Source organism: Gymnodraco acuticeps, unplaced genomic scaffold (assembly GCF_902827175.1).
Source record: "Gymnodraco acuticeps unplaced genomic scaffold, fGymAcu1.1, whole genome shotgun sequence".
Lineage (NCBI taxonomy): Eukaryota > Metazoa > Chordata > Actinopteri > Perciformes > Bathydraconidae > Gymnodraco > Gymnodraco acuticeps.
This window is the reverse complement of record NW_022990940.1, coordinates 2,595,013-2,621,613: the sequence shown is the minus strand read 5'-3', so window position 1 is coordinate 2,621,613 and position 26,601 is coordinate 2,595,013. Positions and strand designations below refer to the sequence as shown.

The 26,601-nt window shown below is 38.8% G+C and overlaps 2 protein-coding genes across 2 annotated transcripts; one reads left to right on the top strand and one right to left on the bottom strand.

The window, feature by feature from the left end:
• The first annotated feature begins 694 nt into the window (after positions 1-694).
• ripk1l (receptor (TNFRSF)-interacting serine-threonine kinase 1, like) lies at positions 695-6,891 on the top strand. The gene is made up of 11 exons (XM_034234400.1): positions 695-956; positions 1,265-1,427; positions 2,143-2,299; positions 2,384-2,521; positions 2,605-2,836; positions 2,955-3,104; positions 3,329-3,405; positions 3,528-3,603; positions 3,765-4,352; positions 4,486-4,635; positions 5,179-6,891. The coding sequence occupies exons 2-11, from the start codon at positions 1,267-1,269 to the stop codon at positions 5,466-5,468; spliced, it is 2,019 nt and encodes a 672-aa protein (XP_034090291.1). The 5' UTR covers positions 695-956; positions 1,265-1,266; the 3' UTR covers positions 5,469-6,891.
• A 2,820-nt stretch (positions 6,892-9,711) lies between these two features.
• Positions 9,712-21,378, bottom strand: opn7a (opsin 7, group member a). The gene is made up of 5 exons (XM_034234701.1): positions 21,291-21,378; positions 18,757-18,919; positions 18,364-18,491; positions 14,698-15,032; positions 9,712-10,537 (listed from the first exon to the last, which is right to left on the bottom strand). The coding sequence occupies exons 1-5, from the start codon at positions 21,376-21,378 to the stop codon at positions 9,920-9,922; spliced, it is 1,332 nt and encodes a 443-aa protein (XP_034090592.1). The 3' UTR covers positions 9,712-9,919.
• Between the last annotated feature and the right edge of the window lie 5,223 nt (positions 21,379-26,601).

The window sequence follows — 26,601 nt, the reverse complement described above, 5'->3', positions numbered from 1 at the left end:
TAAACAACTTGCAAGTAGTTTCCACACAAATCAGAATGTTAAATGCACTGACTTTTCTGTTCATTAATCACAAAGCTCGATACACTGCACAGCAGAATAGTTTTCTAAATTAGCTGAAGATTACCAGCAATAAACATGAATGATAGAGAAACAAAAATATGTGTTGCTCAGAAAAACGTGACACTACAATACAGGTAAATATGAAACTGCTTTGTGGTGGTTTTAGTTTGCAACAGGAGGAATTTTTAGTGTGGGCGTTCACAGATAGGCTGCCCAAGATGTAGGCCTTCATGTCATACATCGCCTACGCTGGAAGGGGTTACAATTCAAGTGGTTTCCTGCTTCAATTTCACATAAACATGAGTTTTATCAATGAACTTGTTTATTTGTTTTATGCATAAAGCTAGGGCATTTTTAGCTTGGCTGCTGTGAAATGTTTTCTTTCAAAATTATATAAATGTCTCTTCCTCATTGGTTCTGGTAAAGCTTTGCTCTCTTAGATGACAAATTGTGTTTTGATACAGCTGGTCATTGTATAGAGGTAACAATATATTGAATAGCTAGTGTTACAGGGAAATGCAAGGTGGTTTAGTCTGCGATAATTAATTTCACCAGTAGGTGGCGACTTTGCCATGCAACAATATTTACAATGACGCTCGAGGAATTTGTATCTCAAAAAATTACTTGTAATGAACAAAGTCTGAGATAAATAACTTAACATTGTATCCTGAATTTTAGTTTTCATTACTTTCATAGGGTGTTTCGGTGCTTTTTTGGTTTGTATTTTGTACACATGAATATCTATCTGAGTTTGTTGGTCGTCCTGATCTGGTATCGACTTTTTAGCCTGTTTGTAGTTTCTTATGTCCAAAGAGTTTCGCTTCTAGAGAGGACGTCGCGGAAATCCCGGAACTACAAGTGCCCCAGCGTTGCTTAGCTTGTCCAGCTCTTTTTCGGTGGGTTTTACTCCATAATTTGTATTAATAGCGGATGTGGTGTATAATGTTGTTCGTCGGGTGAAGAGTTTGGTAAACATTTCGACGGTTAAGTTATTTTTGCTCAAACTGTCGGATAACTTTACGCGTTACCTTTTAACTTCAGCCTGTCAAAGTGTTATGATCGTTATGGATGGTTGAGTCACCGCGTCAGACTTCCAGTTTCTCTCCATGAAACATTTCTTTATTCTGCAATTTAGAAATGTGTTATGCTTTGTTGTGCTTTGTTTCTTGTGTCGGTCAGCTGTTTTATTGTGCTATTTTACCAGGGATGGCCACCGCGCCACAGTCTTCTTTTCAAATGAGATCGGCTGATCTGATCAGAAAAGAGGCCCTGGACTATGGAGGGTTTGGAGACGTTTACCTGTGCTACCATGTAACCCTCGGCCAGGTGGTGTTGAAGACCATGTATACAGGCCCTATTCGCAACGAGTAAGTTCTGTGTTACTGAATGCATTGTTGGTCTGCTGGGTATTCCCCCTTGCTTCAATGGTAACATGCATCATGTGCCCAGTCAGGCTCTCTACAACATGTAGTGGACTGATAATGTTTTTGACAGGATAATTGTATTATGTCCTTAGATACAGTACTGATGGAAGAATGTTGCCTGTGTAAAATATTGTGTAATCCCAGATAAACTATTGCAATACAGTTTAAAAATCTGAGTTATTATGCACAATCTGGGTAGGCCATGGCCTACCCAGATTGTGCATAATGAAGAAGCTCAGATTTTCGAACTTCCTTTTTTACAGGAACAAATTAAAATACTTGAAATGCGGATGTAGTCTAGGTCCAACATCCGTTTTTTTCAGACAAAATGCCTTAATACCAAATTCTGTGTTGATTTACATTCACAGTCCTTCTTTTAAAAAAAACATCTACTAAATTATATTTGTGTTGTAGCCGTATAATTGGATTTCTTAAAAGGACATTTCAGATTCTGATTTTACTGTTATTTATAGCAAGGTATGCATAACTGAAACCTAATATCTCCAAATAGTGATACCTACTCAATTTAAATCTGTATTTCACTGTGTGCATGATGACAATATATTGGAATGAATTTATTTTGCACAACAAATGGAGTTGCCTCTTGTCAGGCGGATATCTGGTTCTTACTATTTTTTACTAATACTGTACTGTCCAGGGAGAATAAAAAGTCGCTGCTGGAGGAGGGGAACATCATGGCCAGCCTGAACCATGAACGAGTGGTGAAGCTGCTGGGTGTGATCATGGAAGAAAGAGACTGCTCGCTAGTAATGGAACTCCTCCCCAGAGGCAATCTGTCTGTCATGCTAGAGACGGTGAGCAGATTCCATCCATAGTTGGCTGGCTTAACTTTTTTTTTATATATGACTTGAATTATAAAAGCACTTAATTATTCCCAGGTCTCCGTGCCACTATCCATCAAGTGCAGAATCGTCTTAGAGGTTTTGGAAGGGATGATTTACCTGACAGAGAGACACGTCATACACAAGGACATCAAGCCGGAAAACATTTTAGTTGACAAGGATTTTCACATCAAGGTATATCACAAACTCGGTCCTATTTGTGATTCTGACAGCAAGCATGTACATTTACGGTAATCCCGAATGTCTTTGTTTCATAGATTGCAGACCTTGGCCTGGCCACCTGCCTGACATGGAGCAAACTCACAAAGGAGGAGTCCAGCAAAAGGAGTCGTAAAGCGCGCTCAGCAGGGACGAGAGCGGCTGGGACACTGAGCTACATGGCCCCTGAGCACTTGGAGAGTATACACACAGTCTCCACTGAGAAGTCTGACGTCTACAGCTTTGCAATCGTAGTTTGGGTCATCGTCACAGGGCAGGAGCCGTATGCAAGTGAGTTGGGATGCCAAATAATGCTCGAATGAATAATAAATGTTAACAAGGCTCTGTTTGTAAGACATCAACTGCCTGGTTATTGTCAGAACCCTTAAAGTAAATGATATGTTTCTAGATGCAAGGAGTGAAGAACACATCAGCCAGTGCGTCCGTAACGGGGACCGACCTGCAGAGAACCTTGTTCCAGAAGATACGCCTGTAGAGATCCTTCAGCTCATGAAGAGGGGCTGGGATCACAATCCGGTGCAAAGGCCAACATTTAAAGGTGTGCTTTTTGTGTGTGTGGAGTAAAAACATTAACATGCGGTCTAAGGTGGCTCAGTGGAAAATGACAGTCTTATGTGTTCAGATGCAAAGAAAATAACATTAAAATCATTCATTGTTGTTTTTTTTTTACAATCCAAGGCTTAATTTGAATATATGTTTAAACACTGATATCATTATATTGTTGAATGAAAATCATTCTCCTATCTTTCCCTTTTTTTGTAGAGGGATATGACTTCCTGATGCCTTTCTACATTGAAAAGCTTGAACCTCTTGTAGAGGAAGATTTACAGGAGCTGAGGGTAAATATATATGTTAATGATTTATTGTAACAATCTCATCCTCTGTACACAGTGAAATTAAAATAAGTGAAGTAAAAAAAACAAGGCAATATCGATAACATTTCTGAGTGATTTTTATGCAGAAATTATATGAAGGCCCAGAGGAACTTGTTGAGAAGATGAAAACTCTGTCAATGACCCAGGAATGTTTTTTGCCAGGTGAGTACTGTTGGCAATCTTGATGAGCTGATTATAATATTTACACTGTAATGTCCACCCTGTGCGGGATGTATTACATTTTTGTCTTCGATGCTCAGAAAGCTATAAACATTGTGGGATCAAGTAGCTTTATCGCTTTAACATCTCTCCTCACCTTGCAGATTGCCCAGCTCCCTTGATGAGTTCAGACAGAAGTGTACCTGGGCCAGTTGAAGCCAGCATTGAGGACATGCATGACATCCAATATGAGCAACCTCTTCAGACAGACGCAAAGGCATTCAGAAGCCCTTCAGCTTTGGAGGAGAAGCTGGCTCAGGAGCTTCAGTACCACAAACATGGCAGCTACAACCAGCTTGAAATCTATCAAGGCAACCCAAATCCTTTCCTGCAAAACCACTTCAGCAATTCAGATCAAGCTATCCAGCAACCAGAACCAGACAAACCTTCTGGTGCATCCTCTGTCCAATCATGGACAAAAGCTGAGCCAGTGCAGCCCACCAGCCAGGAGGAGGCGTATCGCCCTACTGCTGGTCTCTATAATTCCATGAACTCCTCCATACCTTCTCCATGCCACTTTCCAATGTCTGCCAGCAGCCCTTCTCTATCACAATATAACCAGCAACATCCACACTCCCACTATGACCGCCAGCAGTCCTGCCCAGTTTACCCAGTGTCGGATACGTCTGCTCCTGATATCAAGCCCGGGCGTCTCCTAGCACCCTCAAAGAGCTACTCACCACAAGATCCAGGTACAAACAGACATGTCTTATTGATAAAGTGTTTCTTCTTGCTCTAGATGCCTGTGGTTTTCACAGCTCTGCCAGCTTTGACTGACATGTTGGAGAGACTGTGTTAATGTTTTTTGCCTTGTGCTTGTTTCAGGATCTCTTTTCATTCAGAATGCGAGCGGGATCCAGATTGGGAGCAACAACTTGATGAGTATCAGAGGTCACGAGGCCTCCAATAGTTTGATGTCTCTGCCTTCGAATGCCTCAGCACACTCTCCCATCAAAGAAGGCATTTTGAAATATGGTAAACCATGGGAATTTTCCTTTAATGTAACACAGATGATAGTTTGTCTATATGTTTACTGTTTATTTTGCAAATAGGATACTAATTGGGGCTGCAATCAAAATGAATTGAATATTATGGTTTTGCTGTCAAATGTCAACATTTCCAGATCCTAAGATGGAATCTTTAAATGTCTTGTTTTCAATCTGAACAAATGTCCAAAGGAATTGCTATTATATACAAACATGAAAAGCAGACATTCTGTCATAAATGGAAAATAACTAAAACCAATTTTCAAAATAGTTGCCGAACCATTCTTGGCGATCAACTAAACGATTCATCCAGTTATCTTTTCCGTCTCTAGTAGTTAGTCAAAAGCAGTAAAATGGTGAAGTTAACAATGAAGTTTGCAATTTTGCATGTGAGATCAGATGAGAACAACAGTTTTCTAATAATCCAAAGCAAAGGTATTTCATTGTTAAAAATTCAGAGGTAAACTTAAAACAAGTTATCATTAGTGTTGAATGAAGTCGTCCTTAAATATGTTTATTTTCTGTCCTTCAGAGGACAATGCCGTGACCGAGGGTCACCTGGACATACTGAGGGACAACATCGGTAAAAAATGGAAGGGATGTGCACGGCGACTGGGTCTGAGCAGTGTGGAAATAGAGACCATTGAGCACGACTGTTTCCGTGACGGCCTCCCCGAAATGGTGCATCAGATGCTGGATCGGTGGAAAATGAAGGAGGGAAGTATTGGCTGCTCTATTGGGAAGCTTTGTCGTGCTCTGGATGGTCACATAAAGATAGATGTCATCCAGAAAATATTGGACTCCTGCAGTTCTTCCTCCTAGATCTGATAAACGTTCTACCTCTGACCCTCTGCTCATGATGGTCACATTTTATTAACCATTTGCAACATTTAAAGGCTCTCTCAACCAAAAAGTATACTATTTTCTGATTTATGGGACGCATTTGAAATACCTTCTCTCTCGCAACATGTGTCTTGCTCAAAGCATTGAAAATGGCGAAAACTGAAGAGCTCACTTGACTTCTTCACTGAAATGTTTCCTTTGTTACTTTTTTAAATCCTCACAGCTCCCTGTGAACCGTTCTCACTTTCTGGTACTCACTCATTTTGAGAAATTGTTACCCGGACTTGACTTTTATTGTGAACGTTTTCAAATGACTATACATTTTTCTAGCAAGACAAGCTTGTTCAAATTTGAGGTTTTTCTTAATATGGAATTTCAAAATCAGTTTTAAAAGCAATAATAGCCTGAATGATTAGTATATTATGCATATTGCAAACAATGTGTTACAGTTGACACATGAGACAAGTCTAAGCAAGAGTTATTACAAAAGTAATGTTTTTTATATAAAATGTCAATTATGATTGTTTTTTTTTGTGCACGGTTACTGTAGCTTTAAGTGAATATTAACTCATATTTAGGGACAATCAAATAGTGTGTGGTAAACATTTATTCCATCCCAACACAAAAAGAAAGACTTCAATCACAGAACATGCAGGGTCAGCTACTCTGTAAGAATGTAAGAAGCTGAAAACACACGGTATGTATTCACAGAAAGACAGAACAAGTCCACAAATACATTTGCATTTTTGTTGTCATCCATGTGTCCAGTGGGAATCAGTAGACACTCATGAGATGAGTAACATTTCATTTCAAACCTTTATTTAACCAGATTGGTCCCATTGAGATCATACTGTAGATCTCTTTTTCAAGGGAGACCTGCAGCATATAGGTTCCACATGAAACCTAAAACAATAAAGGACATCATACATTATATTTACAGGATACATTTACATAGTTATAGACATTTACAAGTGCCCAAAGTATCAACGAGCATTTAATTTAGTCTAGCTTTAAAAACATGCAGAGATTGCTCAGTTTCAATTCTTGCTGAAGACTGTTACATAAAGTCTGTCTCCTTCAGCTTGAGACCTGCTGTAGATTATCTTCTTACATTTCCCCAAATCACAGTAAAGGTGCATTAATTGGCATTGAGCTATTCCTTTGAATGATCAGTGTGTGGATTTACTCTCATGATATCAGATTGTCTTTAAACTGATACGCTGCTGTGATGTACTGTATAGCATCAATTATAAGATTTTATGTTTTGTTCCTTTTCATTACAAAATGTTGTGATAAAAAAAATGTCTTCACTGTGTTCTTCTTCAACAAGTTTTACCCAAAACCAGTTGTATTTTAAAAGCCATTTTGATATTCTAAATAAACTGAACAAATGTTTATAAAATCCCAAAGTAAATTAATTTCATGTGTTACATGGATGGAACTACACACTTTCAGATGGTTTTACTTTAAATATAACTGCTTATATATATATAATGAAAACATCAACAGTGCTGTCACTTCTAAACTAATGACTTTAGACTACAAGTATACGCTATATGTGTATCCCAATTTCACACGTCATCCTTAATCTAAGGGAGTGCTGAGAATTATTTCCATATACTTATTCAAAAATGTGTTTGTTTTTTACTTTTCTCTTGATTGACACTTTTATTCCACGATACCATACACAACATGAGAGGAAAAGTGTTCAGAGTGGGACAGAAACATGTAACAAACTGTTTTGTGAAAAGCTTTCAAAAAAACCGAACTTCAAAGTAAGTGACTTTTAAATGATCCGTCATGATGTATTTAGAAGTTTAGATTGCAGACTATTAAAGGTTCCTGTTTGATTGAACAAACAGCTAAGTACTGTATGTGGATATACATATGCTAACTGCAAAGACAATATGCAAAAATATTAAGTATTTACTCTATGCAGTATAGAGTATTGGATTGGGACACACTAAATATCACAACTGAACAAGTCGACATTTACAATAATGCCAATAATAATGTATTTTTGATCCGATATAGACTATGATAACATTAAAACCCCACATTAGACTCTAGAGGGCTCTGCATACAATGACATAGACTATAGTTTGAATATGGGCATGGCAGTGTGTTGTAGTATGCAGATATTTTTCCTGAGCATTAGACGAATAAACAGTGGATTCTATTATTTTTTCATCCCCAAATGCACCTGACAGGAAGATTAATTTTCTCTCTGTTTTCATTAAAAATACTGTTTGAACTTCCATGAAAGGGATTACAGATGATGATGATCTGATGATGAGCTATAGTGATAGCCACTGCTGTTCTCCTTCCCTAGGTAGGTTTAATATTATCTCCACTAAACACTATAACAATGATTCCTTTCAACCCATGAATGACTATTGATAATATCCTGGTATACACATGTGAGCAGGCTTTAGCTTCTTAACAGTAATTACATCAAGGTTCTATCAGATTGAGGCATGCTATTAAAATGGCACCCTGTTGATTTAAATAACGATTTAAAAACTTTTGTTAAAACAGCAACATATTTTACATGACAATTAAGACATGGCTTAATATTTGGAATAGATGAAGTAGCAATAGGTCCACGGGAGAATTTGAGGGTAATAATTCAGTGAGTGTCTAAAAAACTAAAGTTTGATGTGTCTCATATTTGGTCCTGAGTGAATGCCTAAATCCTATCATCGTTAAATTTACAATGGATTTACAAACAACAAATATTACAAACAACATGACCTTGATAATCTTTCTCCTCTAATACATGTATCTGCAGCTACATATTGGATTGCATTGATTGTTTGTTTCATGTGTGTTTCTTCCATTTCCCTCTATTGTAGTGACAAACATATTATACAAATCAACTATAGACATCCTATTTTCATTGTATACAAAAATAATGACTTGAGGTTCACATAATACAGATAGATAGACATTATTATGTCTATCTATTATTATGTGCAGAACCATAACAATAGTATTATGTTGCCATATTTAGTTTTACAGTGTGTACATAGATAATTGATCAAGCACCATAAACTGTAAACCTGCAGTTGTCACATGAAAACAATACGAGGGTTGACAGGGGATGGATGTTTTTACCACTTTTGAAATGAGTTATATTTTTGTTCTCCTGCAAAGCCATCTTCCAGGACAAATCTGTGTAGAACAGTGAGACTCATGGTATCAAAGTGTAGAAACGATATGAATAACAGATATTAGTTGTATCATCAGCATACACCCACAGTGACCAGTCAACTGCCTGAGGTTTAACCCAGGCTTTACTAAGATAATGCGAACAGCAGATTACTAAATATCAAGCCCTTAATAAGGTCTACAAGTATTTACAAATCAACTATCCATGTCTTTAAAGTGCAGAACGTTAGCTTTGATTTGAATGTAAGCGATAGGATCCACAGTTAAATCATACATGTATCATGTGTTGTACTTATCCAATATACTATTACTTTGTAGTGAGCAGTCAGGAATGTGCAATGCTTTCTGCAACATAACCTATTTTTGCATTTTATCCCACGCACATTACATTTGTCATTATTATTATTATTAAAGTTAAATCAGTGTTGATTATTTCAATTGATTATTGGTGTTTGCACCAATATGCATTTAGCAATATTTGGACCATAGTCTGATAAAATATATGGTTTTATCGCAGTCAGTCAAACCACATCCATACAGTCCTGATCACAGAGATGAGATTATCTTTGTTTTGTTGCAGGCTCATAATTAATATTATCTTAAAATGATTTTTTGTACAGATTCAACCATTTTACTATATAGAAAACATCATTAAAATAAATGGGCTTCATTAACTCTCAAAGTTTAAACAGTATGCTTCAAATTATGTTGAAACTTGCCCTCCGTCCAACTTGACCAAGCTTATGCAAATGTTAGAGTAAAATAAGAAAACTTCACTAAATCTAGCTTTTAAAAAAAGTAATACACAGTAATGGTAGATCCAGAAAGAGGATGTGGCCAGTAGTGCTACAAGGAATGTATTAGGTAATCAAATATTGATTTAAAATGAAGTTGGTACAATTCCTCAACACCTTAAATCTCCCTAGGGTTTTGGAGACATTTTTAGATGTTATTTAAATCTGAAAAAAGCTACAAACCGGGCAACTTTTTGAAAATTACATTCACTTTAAATGATTAAATGCGGTTTGCATTAAACCTTAAATGCTATTCTGTCATATTAACAAATAAAAACATAGTGGGTGACAAAAGATAAAATAGCTACAGTACATGGCGTGTGCCAAAACACTTAAGGAGCATACAGTACGTCGCTGAACAAGATTTCCTGAAATATATAAATTACGTAATGCCACATCTTAAAGAACATAACCTGCAAATTAAGTCCAGAGATATTCTGTAAACATTGTAAATTGAGATAAGTATCAAGGCCAGGCGACTTTTGCATGGCCTGGAACCATCTCCAAATTAATGTGAAAATTGTCTATTTCTGAAGTCCTTTTTGCACACATGATGGCCAGCAGAGACTTTTTGTGGCACACATTTTGATTCTTCTGCCTTTGTGTTTGGGGAATTGGATTGTCTAGAACTTTAGATGGGTCGTCAATGGCAGGGTTAGGGATGCTGCAGATTTGAGGGTAGTGTCTGAAGCATTCAAAAGCATCATTGCACTTTATTGTTTCTATAGGAGGTTGAGCAGAGTAGTTAGATGAAGGGAATGGGTTGGTCTGTCTGTGCAATGAGCAAATTCGGACCCTGATCTCTGTCTTGGAGCAGCAATTTGCTGACCCCTTCGTGCATTGAAAGCAATTCAGAAAGACGTGGCATAGAGTACCAAGGTCCTTGCGTATCACCTTGCGAACGTTCGGCCTCAGCATTAGGTAGATGATTGGGTTGTAGATGGTGGACGACTTGGCAAACATTGCCGGTAAAGCAAATGCCAGAGGAGGGATGTTCTCAATGTGCCCAAAGGCAGCCCACATGGATACCACAGCATACGGACTCCACGCCGCAAAGAAACCGATGCAGACAGCAACACTTAACTGGTAAGAAATAGATCACAGAAGAGAAAACAGTGTATTTGATTGAAGAATCATGATCATTGTTTGTTTTTGCACTATTGCACTAACATACAAAACAATCACAAGGCATGTCCTTTAAAGGCACAAGGTGAACCTGAAATATTTATTGACTTGCATCAGTCAAAGGCCACATAGGCATTTTAATCCATAGCTGTTTAAATTAAAGTTATTCTTATGGAGAGAGGTGTATAATGATGACCATCGATCATCAAAAGCAGCGTTAGCTTCTTATCCATCAAATCAAATAAAAATGTATTATAGCCCCAAATCCCAAGAAAAGCCTCAAAGGGCTATACAAAGCAAACAAAATACAAACGTCATAGCATAACAATTATAAAAACTAGGGGTGCACCGAATGGGAAATTCTTGGCCGAAACCGATACCGAAAATAGGAAACAGTTGGCCGAAAACCGAATGCCGAAAGGCCGAAAATGATTAATAGAAATATATATATATATATATAATGTATACATTTTTTACCAATGTTGTTCAGCTACCTGATTATGGAAATAGACATGATTATGGCAAAACTTAACTTAAATAATAATCACTATTATGGGTCCATAAAACATTTATTCAGCACTTTTGAATGCATACAGTACATTTATATATGTCATGTATTATTGCTAAAAAACATTATATCGCAGTCAGGGGCGGATCTAGACAAATATTCATGGGGTGGCAAGAGGGTGGCAGGAGATTTTGAGGGGTGGCATCCCCTGACAGAAGTATATGCTGATTGAAATCGCAATCATATCAATCAATTAGGGGTGTAACGGTACACGTACCCGTACTGAAATTATTCGGTACGGGCCCTTCGGTTCAGTACACGTGTGTACCGAACGAATATAGCGTTAAACGTAAACAATTGAGAACAACTTTCTGGAAGTAATCTCAGGTATATATCATAGAGCGACCAAGTCATTTCATTGGACGAGAGGCATACTATGAGAGCTGGTCACAGGGATGTGTTCAAATGTATTCAGTAATTTGAGGAAATAGCGAACGCAGATAAAGTTGAGCTGAAAATCCTCCAGCATCATTGAAGTCTCCGTTTTGGGAACATTTTGGTTTCGCAGTTACGTACAAGGATGACGGACAAATACAGGTGGACCGAACCAAAGCTGTTTGTCGACATTGTTCAACTAACATTGGTTACGCGGCTGGCAATACATCACACTCATTTGAAAAGGCATCACCCGAATGTGAATATCACCGGTACCAAAAGAAAAAAGACTGAAGTGCAAACCCAACTCCCACTAGCATGTAAGCCTCCACCACTCGCAACAAGTTCAGACCAAGCCAAAGCTATTACAAACGCCAAATATCCTTATGTTGCCATGTTAGCAAAGCGCTACCTGGCTGTGTCTGCTACCTCTGTCCCTAGAGAGGGTGTTCTCCACAGCAGGAGACATTGTTAGTGCCAGCAGATCTGCCATTTCAGCAAGCAATGTGGACAAGTTCATCTTTCTTTAAACAACAAAATACAATGAAAAGCAAGTCCTAATGTCAAGCTGGCTGCTTAGGTACTAGTACAGTTCAAATACAGATTATTTCAGTTCATCGAAATGCCGCACCTTAATGTTTATTTTACTATATTTTGTATTTATTTGAATACATTAGTCAGTTTAATAATAATTAAAAAAAAATATTTAATGTTTTGTGATAATTTTTTCTGCTGTACCGAAAACGTACCGAACCGAACCGTGACCTAAAAACGAGGTACGTACCGAACCGAAATGTTTGTGAACCGTTACACCCCTACAATCAATGTTAACTTGGAAAGCCACAATATTAATATTTTAACTCAATCACATAGGTGATATTATTGTGGCACATCAGTAAAGCCTTACAAGGTGGCAGACGTAATTTAATGAATTGTAACTGAACAATAACTGAATGAGTTTGTCTCACTCTTAGACCAGCAGGGGTACCAAATATATACAGACTATTGCAATAAGTACATTAATTAACTGTCTCATCGATGTTTGTCTGAATGAATATGATACTATTAACAATCATATTATTCCTATCAGCTGTCAATCACTGTTATGATTCACATATTCATTTATTATTGAATAAACTATATTTTTTGGAGGAGTTAATGATGAATGTTCATCAAGATGCTTGCTCACCCTCCTTCAAATTTGAAAAACAAGTAATTATATCATTATTGATATACAGTTACAACCTTGACTTTACATCAGAAAGAACAAACATTAAAGAAGTGACTAACTGCATCAGTTAGGGTTAAAAAACGTGTATTCAGCTAAAACATCGCTGCAGTTATTATCCAGGAAGGTCCTTACCTACTGGCCTAGTTAAATCAAAGTGGTTACTTTCTGTTGGCTGGGCAGTGTAGTTTTACACACCGTCTTATTTTACTTTCTCAGGACTTAAAATTGTTTTTTGGGGGCAGACCCCCTCAAAGAAAAAAATATATACACGCATACAAGGTCATCATCTTAACAGTTTGTTATTCTCATCGAGTCATCCGTGAGCAGAGCATCAAGTTGGCATGCCTATTACAGCTGAATGCGGCGATTACTATTTTGTTCAGCAAAATGCCTCACAAACTTATTAAGATCAACAGCTGTAGTGCGTTTTGATTCAATGCTGAGTACAGCCAAACTTGACATTCTCTTCTCTGTCATTGTAGACCGCAACTACCTCATTCCTTCAGTGCTTGGGTCCGAAACGCTTCTCGTTTTGCGCCGTCCCGGTCAAATGAATTCGCCACCAATCATATTTCCACTCTCGCGCCAGGACCGGGGGAGGGGTTACATGACGTGCATCTTGTGCTGCATTCACTTGCACTCGGACATTAGAGACTTTCTCTCATAAATGTCCGATGAGCCACAACTTTTCTTTCAAAACAATGATGCCAACTGGGGTGGCAGCTGGGGTGGCAAGGCTATTGTTTAGGGTGGCAGTTGCCACCCCATGCCACCCCGGTAGATCCGCCCCTGATCGCAGTCTTAGTGTCGCCAACTCGTTTCTAATATGCAAAGACAACAAATGCGTCTATGATGTATTTTCGATCAGACGAGATCTCTCTCCCCCGTCTGTGTGCGAGGGGGCGGGGCAGTTTACACACACGCAGCTGCTACATGCAGCGGAGCACACTGCGGAGATGGCGGAGAGAACGCGCTCCGAGGTGTGGTTAAACTTTACCCGTCTCGATGTGGAGAATACTTGTTACCATAAGTGCAATAAGAGTTTAGCATGTAAGCACGAGCAATTTGTCTAAACATTTAGCAAAAGTGCACCGCATGCAGACGGAGGAATGTACCGGGTTCGACCGTCTTTCTAGCAGCTCTGTAGCCCCATCCACGAGTAACGTTTCCACGTCAGGTGTTATGTATGCTAGCAGCAACACACGGAGTTAACTACATTATACAAACATGGGTTAATGATTAGAGGAAACTGAGTTATTTAGTTTGTTAAAATTTCAGCTATTCTGTTTACAGTCTGTCATCAGATTATTTAATACGATTTGTTAAAGGCTCAGGGCAATCTCGATGACAAAGGTCAATGTTCCCCCCCTGTGAGCCAGCCGCGAGCATGGTCGCCGCGTCTTTATTACGTCATCACAACAACACGTTAAGTTACCAACGTAAGCCTGTTCTGACATTCGGTGATATTTTTCGGCTACCTTTTTCGGCCGAAAGCCGAAAGGGCCTTTTTAACCATTTTCGGCCGATAATTTTCGGTGGCCGAATATTCGGTGCATCCCTAATAAAAACATTATACAACATTGTACCTCAACATTAGTATTGCCATGGGATAAAAGCATAAAAGTATCTCCATAGCCAATTCCTGCTAATATTGACCGGAATAGATCCTCTATCACTGACGGATCTATTTAGGTCATTTCCAATTTATTTTACATATGGAAGAGTGAGTAAATCTCCACAGGAGTCTTGTCTCGAGCAGAAGCTTTAATATCTTACTGATGTCAGGGGATTAATAACACTCTCCAGGGGTGTGATGATGCAGAGACACAGTAAAGATGAGGGCATAATCAATTCAATGGTGCTATAAAGGACCATAAGAACATGTAGTTTCTAAGCCAGTACTCAAAAGAATATTTCCAAACGGAGAGGTGTGTATCATCTTACCTTAATTATAATTGTCTGGATGCTGCTCATGTGTGTCTTCCTCGATGCATGCTGCTCCATATTTTTACGTGATACATTCACGGTGACCAGAATGCACGAGTAAGATGCCACAATAACACAGCATGGAAGGATGTAGCAGAAGATGAACAGCGCCACAGTGAATGAACGTGCTGTTGAGTGTTCATTAGACAGGCGCCAGTCGATACAGCAGGCAGTGCCATAAGGCTCAGGTCCATATTTCCCCCAGTTGGCCAGCGGAGAGCCAGCGAACAACAAGGCATAGACCCAAGCACAGGCAATGAGCAGACGGCCGTGGACAGGGTTAAACTTGTTACCTGGGGGGAAAAAACATTTGGTTTATATTTTCATGCAGTTGAAAGCAGTATTATTATTTATTGATATACCCAAACAAATTATGCTATGATAAAGTAGGTTGTTCGATAACCCTGGTTCTCTATGTAGTAAGAGATATGCCCTAATCTGCATATTTTCAAAAGCTTGTATACTTACAATAAACAGCACAGCTACTGTAGCGTCCTTTAAAGAAACACCTATAGTGTTTACTGACTGCATCTGAGAGCTACATGTTTAAAGTTAACTTAAAGGGGGATATTAGCTAATTGTTCAAATGTGAGTATCATACTTTCATCTAGGTTAGGTTAGTTTATTCTAACAATATATTTTACGTTCAGAGTCCTTGGTTTCTCTTCCCGATGTTTATTCAATTTGTTCTTCTTGTAGTGGTGGTTCTTGACAATTTAAAATGTTCTGAACATGATGAAAATATTAGTCACAGTTACAGGGGCTTGGGTAGCTCAAGGCTTAATATTTGAGGGCACTGCCCCCTTTACAACTGCAATGGAGCAGTCACAGAGAGGAGATGCACTTCACGCTGCCTTTCAGTATGCGAACAAGCTTGTGTAACTGATTGGAGCACAACAGTCCTTGATGGTTGTTGTGGGCCACACACATTTTATTGTCCATCCTGAATATAGTCCAGGATGTCACACAAGAAATAAATGAAACTGTTTCAGCTTTGTTATGTTTGAGACTTCGTTCCCGATTCTGTCCTTGAAAATACAAACACTTAAAGGGGACCTATCATGCAAAATGCACTTTTGTACGTCTTTTCTACATGAATATGTGTCCCCGGTGTGTCAGGGAACTCACCAAGTGTCAGAAAACACAACCCTCTCTCCTTTTCCTCCATACCCAAATCTCTAAAAACGGGGCTGCAACGGAGCTGATACAGATTTTAATTTGTCTGACTTCAGAAAAGGGGTGCTCCGCCTATATGGGCAACTCTCCACCTATCAGGGGAATGGGGGGTTGGGCCACAACCACGGCCATTGCCGCTCGATACCGCTGGAGTACATGTAGTATGTAGTACATATGCCAGGCCTGTAAGTGGCGCTGTAGTCTGCCACAAAAGCAGCAAAGAAGACTTCCCGCGCATGGTTGCCATGGTTGCCCTTCTGTTTATTCTTCGCTGTGGCTCTTTTTCTCCCTCCCCGAGGCAAGCGTTTGCTCCTGCTGCTGTAATTCAATGCAATCCCTCCCTCGCTGTAATTCTCTCCGGTAGTCCACCAGCAGATGACAAACATCCACCTCTCCGACTCTTCCAAAGGAATGAGCAGAGTGCGGCAGAGTTTCAGTTAGATGTTTTTCCGCCGGTCAACATGTCCGTTAAAGTTTAAATCTTCTGGACAAAATTAGAAAAGTGCCGGTCAAAGGTCTTCTTTGTTATTTATTGAGCTTTAAAACAAATGAATAACGACTCTATATAATCATATAAGAATAAAACATGGAGGACAGAGCCTCTCTTTTCCTCCCCCTCTTCTGAGAGCCCAGCAGCTGATCAGAGCACGCTCCCCTCTCCTGCAGGGGGGCGTGGTCAGCTGCAGCTCATTTACATTAAAGCTACGTCACAGAATCAGCCCCTGCAAAAACAGGGCTGGAAAAGAGCAAATAGAGCGAAATGAGGCATGGCTAAAATATATGATCTGTTTGGTATTTTGAAAAAAAAACTTCACAGGTCATACAATATATTTGTCAAATATAGCATGATAGGTCTATTTTATGCTTCATAGAAAAACTGAATCAAGGAAGTCTTAACAAGTGTGGGTGGTGCTCGCAACAAAGGGAAAAAAACATGGCACTCAATCTTCAAGAGGAAAGCTTCCACTACCAAGGTTACGGCCTAATGAGCCTCCTCAGTGAAATTGTAATGATCTTCAGAAAGTGCATTAAAAGTAATTGCACCACAGCTATTGGACCTGAATTGGCCCCCATTGTTTCATGGGCAGCATCCTTGCCATTTGTGCTTTTTGAAACAACTGTATAGATGGTCCTTGAAATTGCTTCTTGCACTTATTCTCCTCCCCCACAGGAAGTGATTCATCAATGGTGAGGTTGGGGACTGGAGAATATAATCCATCCATCCATCCATCTTCTCCCGCTTATCCGTGGTCGGGTCACGGGGGTAGCAGTTCCAGCAGAGAGCCCCAAACTTTCTTTTCCCTGGCCACATCAACCAGCTCTGACTGGGGGATCCCAAGGCGCTCCCAGGCCAGCGAAGAGATATAATCCCTCCACCTGGTCCTAGGTCTACCCCTTGGTCTCTTCCCGGCTGGACGTGCCTGGAACACCTCCCGAAGGAGGAGCCAGTTGAGGTGGTTTGGCCACCTTAACTGGCTCCTTTTGACGCGAAGGAGGAGCGGTTCAACTCCGAGTCTCTCCCGGATGACTGAACTTCTCACCTTATCCCTAACGGCCCGTCCACACTACAGCTTCGACAACTTCAAAAACGGTTTCCAACGCGTCTGCCCATTCACTTTGAATGGGGTGACTTCACTTTTCGCCGAACTGCATTGTGGGAAGCAGAGCGGAGCTTTCCTGGCGTTTCAGGCTGCAAAAGTTGAGCAATGTTCAACTTTTGAAGCTTCTGAAGCTTTCGGTGGAAGCGTCAGCCAATCAAATCATATGCCAGTACAAGCTCTAGCCAATCAAACCGCTGCTTGTGTGTCAGGGGCGGGAGATTCATGTGATTGGTTGTTGGTCGAGCTTCAGACATGCCCAGCTCCAAGCTTTTTTTTAAGCTGTAGTGTGGACAGGCCGTAAGGGAGACGCCAGCCACCCTGCGGAGAAAACCCATCTCGGCCGCTTGTATCCGAATATAATATAATAATATTTCTCCTAAATGTCTAATCTACTCAGACATCATTACTGTCAAGTTGTGATGAAATTAGTACCTCTGTAAATATACAGTGGTGGGAGACCCAGTAAGACTTTACAATTCATGCAATAAAATCTTTGTTTTGCTGCCTCACATTTTCAAAGGGTATATTTCGATGGTTGAAGTTATTCAGATAAGGTTTGCTAAACAAAGTGCCTATAATTAAGAGTTATGTATAGAAGTCCTTTTGTGCTCGGGAAAACACAATATCTTCATTCTCAAATAGAAGGGTCCAATAAACTGAATTAACCAACATCACAAGAAGTGAGTGCAGCTCCTGAGTCAGTCATCAAAGAAAGGCTAATGTGCAATGGAGGGGATTAACATTTTGTTTTGTTGAACAGATAAATCAACAATCAGCCACTTAGGGATGTGATGGTGAATGCTGTGTCATTGTGTTGGATGAAATAGAATACTCTTTCAAAACTTACCGTAATGTGGACAACATACTTTTACAAAGCACACGATGCTGAGCAGGGTCAGAGTGGTCAGACTGCAGATGCCAAACAACATGCCACAAAAAGCGTATATGTAGCACACTGTTTTCCCATACAGCCACCTACATAGGAGGTTATGGGATCAAAGGGGGGGAAGGTGAGAGGGGTAAAAGAAGAATAGCATGAGCATGACTCTCTATATCTGTAACCTCACAGGCAATCATACCCCTAACCAACCATATAGTTAAATTAACCATGAAATATGAAAGAGAGTATGATTTAAAAGCTATACCTACACAATCTTTATAATATGGTTTACATCAATGTATCTCGTTTTCTGGTAGTTTTCATGCCTGTTAATGCTACAGTACGTGCCATATGTAATACCTGTGGTAGAAGCTTGAAGTTATGGCCATGGGGTAGAGGGACAGAGTCAGGCCCAAGTCGCTGACGGCGAGGTTGATGATGAAGTACTCGGCTGGTTTCAGAAGTTGTTTTTTCTTGAAGGAGACGTACAGCAGTGTGCTGTTGCCAAACAGTGATAATACTCCTGGAAAACAGACCAAATGATTTCAATGTAATTAATTATAGCGTATAGTTTTCATGTATTTATTATTTTGTTAGACTAATGAACAAATAGACTCACATGTTTTAAACCTGGATTGGCTGCTCAAAATGGCAGTATTTGTGTTAAAGAAAATCATGATTAAAAACGGTCAAATCCATTGATACTTTAAATAATCATATAAATACATAAATATACATTTTTAATACTAGGGTGGGTATCAATAAATAATTATCTGGGAAAATAATCCATTAAATGTGTCTTTCACAGGCACTCATTCGCGTCCTTGAAGTCTTTCTCACGCTGTTATAGCTTGACAGCAGTGTGTACACACAAGCCATATATGTTGTTGTTTATGTTCATATACAAATAGATATAGCTATGAGAAAGTTCCCTAGGAGGTGGCTTCAAAGAATAGGGTGTCAGTGTTGCCATTTTGGCAACATCCACCTGGGTTTTTCTGTTGGATACATTTAAAAAATCTAACTAATGCTCTACTCTTGCTGGCTTTTTAAACATGTTACTTATCCCAAGTGATAACCAGCATTGCTTAGTGTGAACCAAGTAATTGCAGATGATTCTTTAATTCATGTAGTAAAAGGCAAAGCATAACACAGAGACAGCCTCAGAAGTTATATGGCTTTGATCACGACACAGACACATGACACAAAGAGAACTACAGCAGAAGCAAAACACACCTACAGTATATGGTCATAAAACTCCATTAAGCTGAACATTAATTCAAAAACGTATTACATTAAAACATGTTTTGGTTACCTTCTAATAGTGCATCACTGCTATCTTCAAATGTAACGTTTCTCCAGTAATACTACCGAATGGCAGGTTGTTGTTTTTCAGAATACATTGCCCAGATATACAGAGCCGGCCCTAGACATTTTGGTGCCCTAGGCGAGATTATGATTTGGTGCTTTAAACATGCTGCAACACTACAGGCTCTGTATATTGATGTGTGTTTACAGTAGGATTTAGACATCAATAGAGTAAATATTGATAGAAGTGATGCATATACTTATACATATACATACAACTCTGGCAAGATACAACAATTAACATGCCTTCCAAGGCAGAGCCGGCCCGACCCATTAAGCGACATAAGCGGCCGCTTAGGTCCCCGCAGCCACTAAGGGCCCCCTAGCAAAAAGAAATCAAAAAATGAAAATAAAATGAAAACAAATAATAATCTCAGTACACCGTCGCCGTGATAAGTATGTTAATATGCCTAGATTGCCTACTCTCAAAGTCATGTATTATATTATTGAGTAAAAAATATAATACATTAACCGTGCTTTACCTGAACCTCATCATGACACTAGAGAGGACGGCAGGATTGTAATTTCCCGTGTTCAGTGAATGCAACAGAGGCAAGACACCAGACCAACCAGAGAGTTGAATGGAAATAAACATCTGTCTTATTGGATGACAGGTACCTATCCTGTGAGCTGTGACAATGTTTAAAATAAACTGTCAGTCGGACTCAGAGTTTTTGAAGATGGACATAAGAACTTTTGAAGCGAGCAACGCGAGCAAAGCAAAGCAACAATCCCACAATGCAGTTCGGGGAACTGTGACGTCACCCCATTCAAAGTGAATGGGCAGAAGCGTTGAAGCTTCAACACACGCCGCCGTGTGGACGGGCCGTTAGCTTAGCTAAGCATCAACCTAGCACTGGACATTATGTGACAGTATTTCTGAGAAAAAGTCAGCTGAAATGGTGGCATAGTTGCCACTGCTTTATGTGTCGACAGCATGTTTGAACGTATTTGCAGCAGTAAATGTGGCTGTTTGGCCACTGACGTTGCCATAACAACACCTGAATTTAAATGTGCAACCTCTTTTTGTGACAGTTTTGCATGAAATTATAATTCTTCTGAATGATATTCCTATTGACAGCTAGTTTCTATGTGAACATTATGAGATGGACAGCCAGAGAGAATAAATGAAAAACAGTTATGAAATACTATATGACAAAATAAGAATACAGTTATGTGGGGAGTGATTTGTAAAATATCCATAAAGAAAAATCTGTTTACAGTTCTGTTTCAAATAGGTGTTGAGAGATGTATCCATAGATCTCTTAATTTTGCTCTCAAAGTGCACCAGATTGATGCTTTTAACCCCCAAGCCAAAGCTCGCTTAGGGCCCCCAAAAGTCTAGGGTCGGCCCTGCTCCAAGGCTTCACCGTGTGCTGGCTTGTTCCGTGCTGTTTCCCGTTTCAGCCTCAGCAGAACGAGTAAAAAACGTATTGACAGCAATATTGGTGTTATTAACTCTTTACTGTCTGTTAAGAGATTAAATAAGACCAACATGGTTTTGAATTACTGCAGAGTTTACTCACCAAAAATAGAGTAGACCACAGCCACGGTTATATCCAGTGGCACAGGTATGTTGGATTGGAAGGCAATGTCTTCATCTAACAGGCCCATCTGGAAAAATAATTACCGTTTTTTTAAAGAGCAATAATAAGTGCTTTCTCACACATAAAGTATAATATTTTAAGCTGAACCTAAAAATGCAGAATTTGCAAATGTTCCTATAAAAAAAAGTAACGTATTTGTATTTATATTGCTTTGATTAAAGTGTTCTTGCATAAGGAGTATGTGACAATTAACAGTGTGTGATCATAGCTTTTTGTGTGCAACCGTTTATTCCCATTCCCATTCCGACTGTAATATCTACATCTTGCTGTGCATAATGTCTCTCCTGTTGCTGTTTTGTCTGTTCTTGTGATTTTGAAGCGGCAAAGCCGCGCGTAATAACGAACAGCACAAACGAATCACCTAAAGAAGGTAATCACAATGCTTAAAGTTGTGTATATTTTAGCAGATGATTTAGATGAAAAATACATTAATAGCCTTAATTAATAGTGATTGATGGTAGCCTTGTCAATTTTGTAGACTATTTGAATAGTTGTCCAGCCTGGAGGCGACATCAACCTTACATTGATTACAATACCACATGGTCTTATAGGTTTAATACGAACATAACATTGCTTACCTCGACAAACGATTGCTGAATTGCTTATATCCGCGTCCTCCAATAATGCTTCTGATCCATTCCGTTTCCGAAATCACTTTTTAACCTTATTTAACCCCATTGGGTATAGTTTGCGCCAGATGAAGTCTCCGAGGTGTTGTGGCTCCTCTGCAGCAAAGAGAGCGTATCTCACTCTCACTTCGGTGTAAAGAGAAGCAGGATACTTCATTGTAATGAGCTGCAGCTCCAGACCCATTAACACTCATACACGCTCACTCACGTAAATCTATTTTTGGTCATCATAATCTCCAAAATTAAAATGCTTTCATGCCTGAAAGCACATTATGGGTTTGTTTAATCTTAACAATGTGCCTGTATACAGGCTAGTGTCAGAAAACTCATTTATGCTAGTGCACATGGCCCTCGATCTCCACCCATTCATAAATGCTCTTTGGATTTTACCCATTCACAACTGTACAAACGCTCAAGTAATCACTCATATTAATAGACATCTGGAACTACAGTACATTTATTTTTAATCTGGTTAAAGCATAAAATGCATCATGATCAAGTTGTATTGATATTAGAGTTAAGAGAGTTTAGAATTATTATCATATGATATATAAAAATAGAATTGTACTTTGTTTGGCAACAAACTACAGGGGACAGAGACTCCTTATGCTCCTTATACTCCTTAAGCATAGTGCTTTTGCAATTTCAATTTCAATTTCAAATCTTAACCAAGGTTAAGTGCTGACTTTTGGGTACTCACATTTGGCATTTGTTACCCTTTTCAGACAACATCCCCCAATGGTTGTGGAACACAATAAGAGGGTTACTTTTCACTTTCAAAATCCCAAAGTCACCACATTAACTTTACAACCTCTGTTTCTTATCAAACACAACATCCTCTAACACAAAGCCAACTCAACCATAATGTGTAAGTTTCAAAATACTTTTACGCAGCACACAAGCAAAGTATTCAAACGTTTCTGTTGTTTTCGTTTTCCACACATTTGGCTGTAACTTAGCATGAAATACTGTAACATTTCATCTTTGGACACCTTGCTCCTGCTCAGGAATTTAAATAGAAATGATTTAAGACGGAGCAGTCCTGTTCCACACACATTAGTTTGTAATAATTGACTTTCCAAAGGGTCCATGGGGTTGACATGGTTAAATGTGAATATTTAGGTTTTTATAGGATGAATGTCAATTTCAGTCCTGTAATCATCCTGTTCGTGATGAATCACCCATTGTGCCAGCAAGGATGTGTAGCATTTAATTACATCTCGATATTACATATCCCCCACAAAAAAAAAAATGAAATCAATTTCTGTGAGTCAAGGGCACATATACAGTAGTGGCCCGTGAAAATGATTTTTCTAATTTGCCCAAGGAAATGCGAGAAGGAAAACAATCCAGTTTGCAGACAGTGGAAGCGGGGATGAATTATCTTCAAAAGAGTTATAAGCAGTACAAATATTGCCTTACCTACCACTTGCACTCTTCTTTCTTTCTCTCTCTCTCTCTCTCTCTCTCTCTCTCTCTCTCTCTCTCTCTCTCTCTCTCTCTCTCTCTCTCTCTCTCTCACACACACACACAACACACACACACACACACACACACACACACACACACACACACACACACACACACACACACACACACACACACACACACACACACACACACACACACACACACAATGAAGGTTTGCAGCGGATTGTGAACACTTTTGAGATGAAAACCGAATTCCAAGAGTAATGTTGTGGCCGAAGGATTGATTGTGATGGTAACAGATGGTATAAATAAATAAATGTCCATAATAAAATAAACGTGAGCATGAACATCCAAGTGATCTGCGGGGAATACAGGATAAGCATTTGATGCAAACTTTGCCTGGCGAGAAAAGGCTGCCTGTAGAGAGTCATATATCCAGAGGATTGTGCAGAATATTAATCATAGTTCTTCTAAAACATAGCACGATGTATTGGTAACAGTGTTTAGGAAAGATTGTATGCACATACAGAGGGTCAATGTAAGCTGTTATTTGTGAAACAGATATATATACTGTATAGGGAATTAAATGCACCCGAGTTTGATTTCCATCTGATTAACATTTCAATTATAACCTGCAATTTGTGTATGTATGTACAGTCTCTGAAGAGCATTCGTGTTTATTATATTTGGGCCAATACATTTTTCATGTTTTCCATTTAAAGTCCAATATCTGGTTAGTGCATGTTTTGAAAATGCGTTACAACAGAAGGACATTTATTGTTAAAATACGTTGCATACATTTCTTCTGAGCTTCATTATCACTAGGCGTCATTGTATGCATTTTACATATATATTCATTCAAGTTTGATGTTAGCCTCTCAAGAGCAGTGCTCTATTTCACAAAAAAATCAATGAGTTTTTTAGTGCTGCTTTTACTTTTTTCTTTTTTTGCTGCATTGATTTTAAGTCTCAGTTAGCCCCAAGAGGTGAGACTTTTCATGCAGCTATATGAAAATAGAAAGCAAGAGACCAATATCAACAAAACCTGAGAATTATGTTTGGCCTCTGGTTTTATATGACATTGTGCTTCAAGACCTCCCAGAAACACCACACTGCAATTCAAACCATAATACAATAATAATAATAATACTTTGAATTTATATAGCACTTCTCATCTGCCAAGACAAATCCCGTAGCGCTTCACAACAAAAGACACTGATCAAATTTAAGAGATAAAAAGTAAAAAATAATATATATAAATAAAAAATAATAATAATAATAATAAAAACAACACATAATTGAAAAGATTATGTAAACATGATAATAGGAATCTAAATTATAACACTTACATAAAAGCAGTACAAACTCAGATATCAGTGGTAGTTTTCCTGCAGGGTGTCAACGCAGTAACACCATCAGCCAGTGCTTAAATGTGTTAGTCCATAGATCATTGAGCGCTGACTGTAAAGTTTAGGAATAATTCTGGCCTTTGCAGGCAGATGAAATGATCAGCAGACCATGAATTCCCATCTCTGCCTGACTGTGTGGTTTGGTGGTATGTGCATGTGTCCACTGACATTAGGATGACGAAAAGGGATTTCTTGTTATTGGCAGTTTTGGGTAGAGACATTGCAAAAAAGGAACGATTTGCGTGGAAATGAAATCAGCATATTAACAGTAGAGACCGATAAAGTAAAGTTTCTACTAGTTGTGTTTTAAATTATCAGGACATTCATTTCTGTATATGTATAATACTTGTCAATTACTTTCCTACAACTCTCACCTAGATTCCTTTTGTCCCATTTTAGATTTTAAAAGGTTGTGTTTTGTTCTTAGGTTTTAAAAAAATAAGTCTATTTTCAAAACAAACTATACATGAACCATGCATAACCATCTATACTCTCAGATTCTGCACAGTTAAACAAGCAACCCAAGGTGTTTTTTTTCACATTGATTTGGAAATTATGATCTATTTTTATATTAATGAGAGGCACAAAGGCCTGTGTTAAAAGTCCTGAGGATAATCGCCTGCCCTTAAAAGGGACCACCCCCATCAAGTGCTAACACCTTTCAGCTCTTCTTCTTCTTACTTTAATTTGTTTAGATTCATTAGCCATAATCTTTGTGTGTTAGTTTATTTGTTGAGAAGTTTTGGATTTATTAGTTATGAGTTTGCTTTTTTAAAGAACTAAACCCACACACAGACATAAATACCAATACAAATTCAGAGCTCATAGATGAAGTCCTAAATTCGGTTTTTTTCATTAAAACAACCTGCAAATAACTATGATCCTTTTCATTTTAAAACTATTTTTGCGTGCTGATACATGTGTATGACTGACTGTTTTATATGTTCAGACGGGGTCTTATCCTAGGTATAGGTACGTTGATGCCTTCAATGTTTAATTTAAAACAAAAACCCTTTTTTACCAAATGCTATGCAAGTCTGAATCCATGTGTAAACTTTAAAATATTAATGTGGACGAAATGTACGGATGCATTCATCCTCTGATCCCCAGATCAATGAAAGTAGTGAGCCTATTATTAATGTGGGGGAGGGAAGGTTGAAGTCCTGCTGAGCTGAAGGCACTCACAGCAGGACTGAACTCATCTGGTGTCAGTGAACATGATTTGCCCAGCCCCATATATACAGATCATATATTTCATTTAAAGCCCTTCTCTCTATAAGTGTGAGTGACTAGTACTGCCTCTATTATAAAGAAGTATTCCTATGTGAATACAGCAGCATTTCAATTGTGCTGGTTTTTAGCTGGTTTAGTGAGTAAAGGGAAACTAAGCTTTGCCTTTTGTCTTGCTTACTAAAATTCATGTCATGTTCAAACTGCAATATCATAAGCATTTTTCTAGTATGGACTTCACTGTAACGGGAGATTGATACATATAAGGGAGTGAGGTGCACCATGATTTCATACCAGGAATGTATACCTGGTTTCATTCTGGCAAAGATGTTCAGTTGCTCCACATATTAGTATTAATTCTTCTTGGGTTCAGTGACAGGGGGAAAGATGCAGAGCCTGAACTGCATAAGTTCTGCTCTAATAGTTACATATAATGCATGAATTCATCTTTTGAGCAATATACAGCAGAGGCCAGGAAACATCAATAAGTAATCACCACAGCCCAAAATATGACACTACATAACAAAGTTT

Excerpts from the sequence above, each read along its gene's own strand:
- ripk1l (XM_034234400.1), top strand. The coding sequence starts at position 1,267 with ATGGCCACCGCGCCACAGTCTTCTTTTCAAATGAGATCGGCTGATCTG. Across the intron at positions 2,522-2,604 it reads ACAAGGATTTTCACATCAAG|ATTGCAGACCTTGGCCTGGC; the intron begins GTATATCACAAA and ends TTTGTTTCATAG. Across the intron at positions 3,604-3,764 it reads CCAGGAATGTTTTTTGCCAG|ATTGCCCAGCTCCCTTGATG; the intron begins GTGAGTACTGTT and ends CTCACCTTGCAG.
- opn7a (XM_034234701.1), bottom strand. The coding sequence starts at position 21,378 with ATGGGCCTGTTAGATGAAGACATTGCCTTCCAATCCAACATACCTGTG. Across the intron at positions 18,920-21,290 it reads TGTGGTCTACTCTATTTTTG|GAGTATTATCACTGTTTGGC; the intron begins GTGAGTAAACTC and ends TCTGTTTTCCAG. Across the intron at positions 10,538-14,697 it reads TCCAGACAATTATAATTAAG|TTAAGTGTTGCTGTCTGCAT; the intron begins GTAAGATGATAC and ends ATTTCTTACCAG.